This window comes from Prosopis cineraria, unplaced genomic scaffold, assembly GCF_029017545.1.
Source record: "Prosopis cineraria cultivar Desert tree isolate PC_DT_omini unplaced genomic scaffold, ASM2901754v1 PC12, whole genome shotgun sequence".
Taxonomy (NCBI): Eukaryota; Viridiplantae; Streptophyta; class Magnoliopsida; order Fabales; family Fabaceae; genus Prosopis; species Prosopis cineraria.
Window position 1 is genome coordinate 4,835,863 of NW_026555343.1, and position 9,053 is coordinate 4,844,915.

The following is a 9,053-nucleotide window of genomic DNA, read 5'->3' on the forward strand; positions in this document are numbered from 1 at the left end:
TAATTAACTAATAGAATTAAAAATCTTTTTTATTTGGATACCAGCAATTCCACTCTGGATATGCTCCTTATCAATCTTTATGTTTCATTCATTAGTTACCATTTGGAAAAAGCCAATAACTAAATAAATAGTTTTTAGTTGAAGTTATGCTTAAAATAAAGGATAATATAACTTTTAATTATTAAATTTTCTCTCAATTATTAATTTAGTCCATGAACTTTAACACACTACGGATCAATCCTTACAGTTTATTACATTAATGATTTTCAAGAACAAGAGTTGCATTGATAATAAATTATATAAGGGCTAAGTTATTACAAATTAAGAAATTATAAGAACTGAATTATTTTGAATCAAAATTGAGATATTGCATTGATAATTGAGGGAAAAGTTTAAAACGCAGAAATTACATTTTCCTTGAAATAACTAAAATTAAAATATGATTGAAATGCTTTTTCGGAGTACTTATTAAAATATATATTTTTGAAAATTTTCATTAATTTTATAAGAATATTATGAGAATAACATATATGAGAATAATTTAATTAAAATAGTTAAAAATAGAAATAAAAAAATATTGCAGGGAGGAATCAAACAGCATGTACGACAATAAATAGATTAAAATATGAAAGGATAAGTCACTTACACGCCGAAATATGATTGGGAGATTGTAGGTTTGGGGAGACAAATACTGTCAGATTAGCAATTTTTTATTACTGTTTCTTTAACTTATTTTTAATTAAAAATAGAGCAAACATTTTATAATACACGTTATGATGTGAAACTATTCTGTGTACAGCACCTCATTCAAAGCATAATTAATAATAATAATAGTAATAATTAAATAACAGTAATCAGCTTAGCTACAATATAAAATTAATGGTTAAAGCTGCAAACCAGAAATCTGGATTTATGCTAATCAACATCTCACAAAAAGATATACTCTTCTGCTTTTTTAAGAGAGGAAAAAAAGGTCTCTTTTTCTAACCTGGAACTCCAATACAAATCACTTTTCATGTTCACCAAATGGGAAAATTATATTTGTATTTAAAATATTTATGTTAGATTCTCTCAAAGTATTAATCTAATTCTAAAGATTAAAGTTACAACAACAATTTATTAAGATATTTTGAAAAATTACAAGCAATTATAATTTTTAAAATGTGACAACTAGTTATTGAGAAAATTATGTAATACAAATTCCGTCTCAAATTATAAAGTACTTTTTAAAGAGTTGTTTATCTAAATTAAAATTTTATTAAATGCACCAACTTTAATATTATCCTTTTTATTTTTATAATTAATCTCCGTCCCTTCTTTTTTTAGTATATTAAATAATAGATATTTTTAAAAATTTATATTCTTATTTTTAAAAAATAAAATTATTAAATATATTTAATAAAATTTAATGATATATTAAATTTTATTTAAAAGTATTTTATAATTTAGGACGGATGGAGTAATATTTTAATTATAAAATGTTAACATAAATAGTTGAAGTTTTGGGTTTATAGATGTCATTTGCTCTCAGGAAATGAATTATAAAAGTTGGTGAGATGATCTAGCTTTTTGATTCATTGGGTCTAGTCAGAATTTCACCACTTCCAACCTGGGATGCTTTTGATGCTCAATACTTCCATATAATTATTTTAAAAAATGTCTTTTTTTAAAAGGGTTGTTCTAACTTCCATCCCTAACCTCTACATTTCACTGACAAAGTCACAATTATTTTAGGTTCTTATCATTGAGGACAGTTAGTGTGTATGACAATTTATTCTTCTTCAACTCTTTTATCTCACTAGGTCAGTCACAACATTGGATTTTTGTTTAAAAATTTTTTTTTCCCCATTATACGTTGTTTTAAAATTTTTTTGTTAAGGAAGCAGAAATATGAAAAAAAAAATCCTAAACGCAATAGAAGATATTTCAACCCCCTAAAAAAATTAGAAATTGCTGTATCAGCTCAACAAGTAGTGTAGAGTTCAAGTTCTAAATGTGCATATATAGTTAGTTAAAAAAATTTTGTTGATAGAACTTTGCTATCTTTATAAGTTTATAATGTAATTTTGAGTATTGGGTGGTTTAAGAAATTCTCATAGCGTCTAACTCTCCATATTTGATTTTTCTATTAAAAAAATTGGTAAAATATTGAATGAATAACAGCTAAATTTCCAACAAAATTTTCTAAAAAATGAATTATAAACATCAATTTATAAAGTTATAAAGAAAAATATCAATTACAATTTAATAGGTACAATTTAAAATTAAAATATTTTATCTATAATTGAAATTCTTGAATTTATAATTATTTGAATCAATAATTTTAACTCATTTTTCAGAAACTTTTGATAGAAATCAAACTATCATTAATTTAATTTTTTTTTGAACCTATCTATCATTTCTATGTAATTTTTTGACGGAATTACACCCAAGTTTTCACAATTTATTTAAATATCACAAGATTTATTAATAATTTAATAAAAATGGCAATTATTTTTTTAACCTCAAAATAATTCTCCCCATTTTTTTCCTAGAGAGAGAGGGAGGGGTACTATTTCTGGTGGAGATAAGAAAATTAGGAAATTACAGAGAAGTCCAAGAAATGCCAGAAATTATGGTTGACCATAACTCTCTCTCTTTCAAGTTAACCAAATGTCATAATCATTGTAATTAGACTTTTTCTGAGAGACAAAAGGATGAGACCCCACAAATACAGCTGGTTACAACACAAATATGAGAGAATCATATCATATCTACCAGATTACGCCATTTATCTCTCCCCACATGACCTTTAATCGCATTTTGATCCGCACGCACCAGAATTCTCACTTCCCCTTGATTGTGATGTTTGAAATTCAATCACACACCTCACAACACCAACACAACAAGAAGAACAACAACTTTCACCTTCAATTAGCATTATAATTATATATAGTATCTTACAATTGGTGCACCAGTGATAATAATTTGCACCTCAGAATAATACAGATATCCAGAGAGAGAGTCCTAAGATTTTACATTGAATAGTTGTACAATTTAATAAAAAATATATATGGAAGAAACAAAAAAGGGTTCTACAGAAATAGACCTAGAAATAATAATTCATGGGGGTTGTTGGAATTAAATCTCTTGTTTGTATACAACCAGTCTTCCTTTCTAACCCTCAATTCAGGCGTAATGGTAGGTCATTAGGGTTCAACTTTCAGATGGGTAACTTGATTTGAACCTGCAACGGACAAAAACAACAAACCTGATATATGAATATAGATTATACATATCAATTTCTTGGGTGTAATGAAAATGATATTCCCAATAAATTCAAAACTTTTCTCTTTTCTCCTGTATTACCGTTGAAGTTCTGGGAATGACTGGGTGATTTTCCATGTCCAGTTTGGCCGAATCCCATCTGAACAATGGTGTGAAGGTCATCCTCACAGAATGCTACTGGAAACTGAAAATTAAAGGACAAAAAAAAAAAAACTAATATTAGTGTGCTTCAAATTATATTACATTTATAGTATTGATTACATTACAGCAGCACAGAACAGAATATGAACTCAGTAAAAAAAGGACGCTTTTAGAGGCACTCTAATGGAGTTAGAGTACAAATTGATTTTACCTGAGAACCACCTTCATTAAAGCCATTAAGTGGAGGCAATTGCATGCCCATGTTTTGGCACAGAGAAGCAGTTTCTAATGGGTCTACTGTGCTGTGGGACACAACACCATTAAGAATGTTATTGTGGATTCCTGGGTTTTGCTGAGCGTGCTGCTGCCCATAAAAGGCTTGTGCTGAGGAATCTAGAGGGAATATTGAGTGTGCCAAAGAGTTATTTGACTGAAACATCTGGAAAAGAAAAATAATCCCGATTCAGCAAGATCAAGAATTTTTGTTGATGGAAAGAGAAAAATCATTGTGGGGTCTTAACTCTTAAGACTTACATCTTTTGAGATTAGATTGTCAATGTTGAAGTCCAGCCTGCTGTCCACAGAGGCCAGTTTCATAGATAAAAACTGCGAATAAAGGGGAAACAAAAATAAATAAAGGATGCTTAATCAGGAAGAAAAACTAGCATGATGAGCATCTTATCATCTGAGTGAGATGCTTATAGGCAAAGACTGGTTTTACCTCAACTTGACGCTGCAATGACTGCACATAGTTTATAATTTCATCAAGCATAAGTGCTTTGCCAGTGACCTGCAAAAAGATCATACCCAAATTAGTAAATTAGTAAAGGAGCTCATACGTAGATAATATGAACTTGTGGTTCAACTTTTCTGAATACCTTATTGCAACCAGGTACAAGATCTTGAAGAAGCTTCATCCTCTCACTGATTTTTTCTCTTCGGACCTATTTAGAAGTAAGTTAGTCCAATGTCACAACAAAGACTAAACCTATCCCAAGGGTTAAAGCTAAGTCAGGGGTCAAAAAATATCTCTCAATAGTTTTTTATTTGATTTTTCCAAAAATCAGCCTGAGATTAAATTCTTAACGTGCCAAGTTGATACATCAGAATATGCCATTTAAGAATCTTCCTGGAAAAATCATCGCAGATAAAGTCCAATATCTCACTGTCATAACCAGAAGAAAAGTCAAGGAGAATTGATCTGTTGTGATACAGTGATTCTTACTCTTTCTGCAAGACTGTGGCTGTCAGTGGCTTGGCCTCTTCTTGCTCTGACATGAATGTAGTCTTTTGGAGGTTCAGGAGGTTTTGATGAGTTACTCTTGGTCTGTTGCTTCTCATCTCCTCCATTGCTAGTACCTCCTTTTGAATCTTCCTCCACCTTCACAGGTCCATTATCATGTCCTTCACCTTCGTTTGGCTTGCTGCGCTTTGCATTTGAATCTTCATTGGTTTCATTAGCCTGAAAATGGGAACATCATTTTGGTCTTAAGAATTGACCAACTCAATCAAAACCCGAATTCAAACAATTCTGATTTGAAAATTGAAACTAGAAATCACATTACCTTGGGAGTAGGATTGGTTGAAGTTGAAGTTTCTCTGGTTTTTCCCTTGGAAGAAGCTTTTCTTTTCCTTGAATTCGCATTCACCCCATTTTCCCCATTTGGGGTTTGCTCTGAGATTGTTGATTCCTCTTGAGAATTCGCCAATTCTGTTTGAGATCCACCAAGTGCTTTCAGAACAGGACTACTCGACACTCGAGCGAGCTTCTCATTCTCCATCGATGGAGTAGATCTTACAGACAACTGACCGTTGTTCCTGCCCAGTTGGCATGTTCTGCCATTGAAGCTCCTGCTTCCAAAGCAAGAAAACTTGGCAGCTCTCTCCGCAAAACCAGGATCAGATGAGAATTCTGCAACATTAGAATTCAAAACCATCGATTTACCTAAACTGGGCAAGTTCTCTTTCAGCAACTGGTTCATCATGTTCATCTTCGGAGGTGAGCTCAAGGGAGTACTATAACACGAAGTATCAGTGCTATTACCGCCATTAATGTAAGGAGATGCACCAATGTTCCCCAATTTTCCTATCAATTCCCTGATCGTGAAATTCTCGTTACTGGGCATAACATTGGAATTGGACGCCACGGGGGAAGAAACGATGGAGCTGAGAGCAGAATCGAATTGAAGACCATGATGATCCGTTGACTTATCCCATTTGGTGTTGTTGTAAAAGCAATCTCGGGGCTGCTCGGAAGAGCAATTGAGGACGGAAGCTTGAACATCCATGGCGGATGACAGTGATTGCCACGTGGGCATTGAAGAAGGAGGAGGAGGTTCGAAGTGAAAAGAAGCGGCATTGAGGAAGAATTCGTTCTCCATGATTGAACAAGCAGGAATCAAAACACAACGAACAAAGCAGAAACAAAGGAGAATTTTAGCAGGGGAGTTGAATTACACTGAAATTGAGAGGAAAATGGTTCAGGATTTCACATTAGAAGGCGCAGAGAGAATTGAAAAGGGGTAGCAATGTGAAGAGAATGGTGAATTGGGTGGAATGAAGTGAAGAACTGGAATGGAATGGGGTTTCAATTTCGTTGGATTTCAGTGAGAGAGGGAGAGAGCGGTGCGTATGGAAAAGGAAGATGAGAGAAGAAAGTGAGAAAAGCGAAGCAAAAGCGAATGGGAGAGAGAGAAAGGAAAGGAAGGGGGGAAGAAGATAGATGGGATACCACCACGGTTAAATAGACCCCAATACAGTGACGAAAACAATATTAAATTATGCTTGTATTATTATATCATTTATAATTTCTATATGCTTTGTCTTTTTCTTTTTTTAATAAAAAAGAAGATAAAATATAGAATTTAATTTAATAATGTTATTTTTTACCAGACGAAACCAGCAGGTTAAAAAAATAATATACAACCTGGTTGGCCCACCCAACGAAGTGAATTAGTCGAATTACCAGGGGTTAATTCTTACTTAACCATGCTGGGCTGATTGACAAATCGGACTAACTAAATGATTGTTTCACTGTCCTGGCCCAAAAAAAAAATTTTTTGATTGTTTCAAGTTCTAATACCATCATTTTTACATAGAATCATTAATTTTGACGGTTGAATTCATTTGTATTGAATTTAAAATACTCAAGCATATAAAAATTCTCATTGAGTTAAGCCTGTCCTAATGTATCGAGCTTTTAAACTCTTTCAGGATGACTTAAATGCTCAAATTATTTTTTTTTAAGAAAATTTCAGTTTTTATCTTAAAAGTTAAGATTTTCAATTTTTATCCTATTTTATTTTTAATTTATTAATAAAAAATATAAATTCAATTATTTAAACTAAATCTATTTGGGTTCAAGCTCATTTGAGCAATCAAAATAAGCTTGACATAGGGAAAAAAAAAATTTAACTCTCAAACTCAACCTTAAAATTTTTTGGACTTATTTAAATTGATCTATTAAGCTTGGCTAGAGTCATCAACTTAATTTTTACAAACCTAGAGATGAAGTAGAGGAAAGTAATCGATAAGAATGAAGAACTTAAGAATGCCACATGAGTATATGCGACCCAATTAATTAAAACAACAAAATTGATAAAAAATAATAATAATGGGAATTAGTGATAGGTGTAATATAATATATATTTCAGATATGAAGATTGAAATAATAAAATGAAAAAGAGAGAGGAAAATATGAATAGAATATAGGGAGGGAAGACAAGTAAGAAGAAGAGAGAAGGGCGCAAAAGACGGAGGAGTAGGAGCAGAATGCCGCGCCTTGGACGTCAAACCACCTTTTCTACTCTTCAATCTTCTTCCTTCCTTCTACTTCCCTCTCTACTCTTTTGTCCTTCTTCCCCTTTTTCAACTCTCCCTCCCTCCCTCCCTCTCTCTCTCTCTCTAGCTCACATTATCCGAATAAGCTATGACCACTTAAAACATGAGATCTTATGTTCCAATTCACATGAATATATAAAAAAACAATTTTAGATGAATTACCTTCTATATGTGTGAAGCTTTCCTGAAAATATTTTTTACATTTATATGAATTTGAACTTGAGATCTTGTATTTAAGCAGTTATAATCCCTTCTACGATGACTAATACATACTCCCTTTGTTTAAAGATGTTTTTTTTTTAGGAGTTAGATGTTAAAAAATATAAGGCATTTTTAATCTTTTTTTTTTCAAAAGTGTCCCTGATTTTATATTTATTATAAAGTGTTTAATTTGAATAAATATAAAAAGATAGGGTTGGTTTGAAAGTAGGTAACTACTTTATTGAAGGGTGAGATTCGATTAAAAATGCATTACATTTTTAAACGGAAAGATTATTAGCTTGACAACACTTCAATATGACAACATAGCATTGGATTTTATATGATCATATCAAAAATGAAATAAATTGCATTATTATTGACTTAATAATATTGTGGGATTTCAGGATTCAAAGTCCAAACTAGTAATGGATTAAAGCCGTACGTGACTCACATGAACATGAAGCTGAATGATATTGAAGTTTTCATACTGCTACATATTGTAGATTATAGTAATCATAGTTATGAATAATGTCAATGAGACACATTGAATTTTGTTTAATTTGTTATCCATGAAACCTGAATTCAACTAAACAGGGCCTGGTTTTGTAGCATAAAAAAATGATAGCTTGTATTAAGCTGCGAGGTCAGACGTTTAATATCATGTCGGAGCTGAGCAGTAACGTTGCGGGCACTTCGCCTCAATCTTGCAAGACATTGTGGTTTTTCAAACACCAACCATAAATTCACCGCTTTAAAAACGATTTAATTCATTATTATGTTATCTAAAATCCCCACACGCAATACTCAATTCATCTTGAAATTTTAAATTTAAATTTTGAGATATGCAACCACACTAAATAAAAATATTAAAAGTATTTTTGAGATAATAGCGCAGCTACCTTTGGTAAAAACAATTCCACATAACAGGGGTCTATATTAGTTTAAGTGAGTGGTAGTAATATCTTTAAATTTCATAGGATATCAGAAAATGAGATATAAAAAAAGCATTACATAGTCAAGTGTATTTGTCAAAATAACAAAAAATAGAAAATAAAATAAAAAATATTTTTAATCCTATTTATATATAAGTTTTAACATGTTTTATTAAAACTAATGAAAATTTTAAAATTCATTGACTTTGTTTGAAAATTTAATAATTTTTTTAACTTTATTTTTATTAAATGTATATATATAATAATATATTTTCTCTTTCTAACATTCAATTGAGGATACATTAAAAAATTTCAAAACAAATGATATCTTCGCATATCCTGCCTCTTTGAAACATCCTCTTTCATCTATCGCGTTAGATTATTTTCAAAAACTATTCAAAGTAGCTTCTCAAAATATCAGATATCTACTTTTTTTCAAATTCTGATTATTTTTAAAAGTTTAAACAAATATTATAAAAACTCACAGAAATAGATTTTAAAAAAATAAGTAATTTTTTCATAAAATAAATGAGCTCTCAGTAAGGTGACTTATGAATAAAATAAAAAAAACTTTTATCTTTCTACTCTATAAATAAGAAAAGAGTAGATAGGATTTAAGAGTTAGCGGCTATGCCCTTAGTCAAAAAATAACAAATAGCCTATTCCCACAAC

At 31.0% G+C, this 9,053-nt stretch overlaps 1 protein-coding gene across 1 annotated transcript; it reads right to left on the minus strand.

Moving 5' to 3' along the window:
- Nucleotides 1–2,892: 2,892 nt before the first annotated feature.
- Nucleotides 2,893–6,116, minus strand: LOC129287701 (transcription factor bHLH62-like). The gene is made up of 8 exons (XM_054923926.1): nucleotides 4,974–6,116; nucleotides 4,634–4,870; nucleotides 4,287–4,352; nucleotides 4,130–4,198; nucleotides 3,943–4,014; nucleotides 3,620–3,847; nucleotides 3,349–3,451; nucleotides 2,893–3,226 (listed from the first exon to the last, which is right to left on the minus strand). Exons 1-8 carry the CDS (start codon nucleotides 5,787–5,789, stop codon nucleotides 3,189–3,191), a joined length of 1,629 nt encoding a protein of 542 aa, XP_054779901.1. The 5' UTR covers nucleotides 5,790–6,116; the 3' UTR covers nucleotides 2,893–3,188.
- Between the last annotated feature and the right edge of the window lie 2,937 nt (nucleotides 6,117–9,053).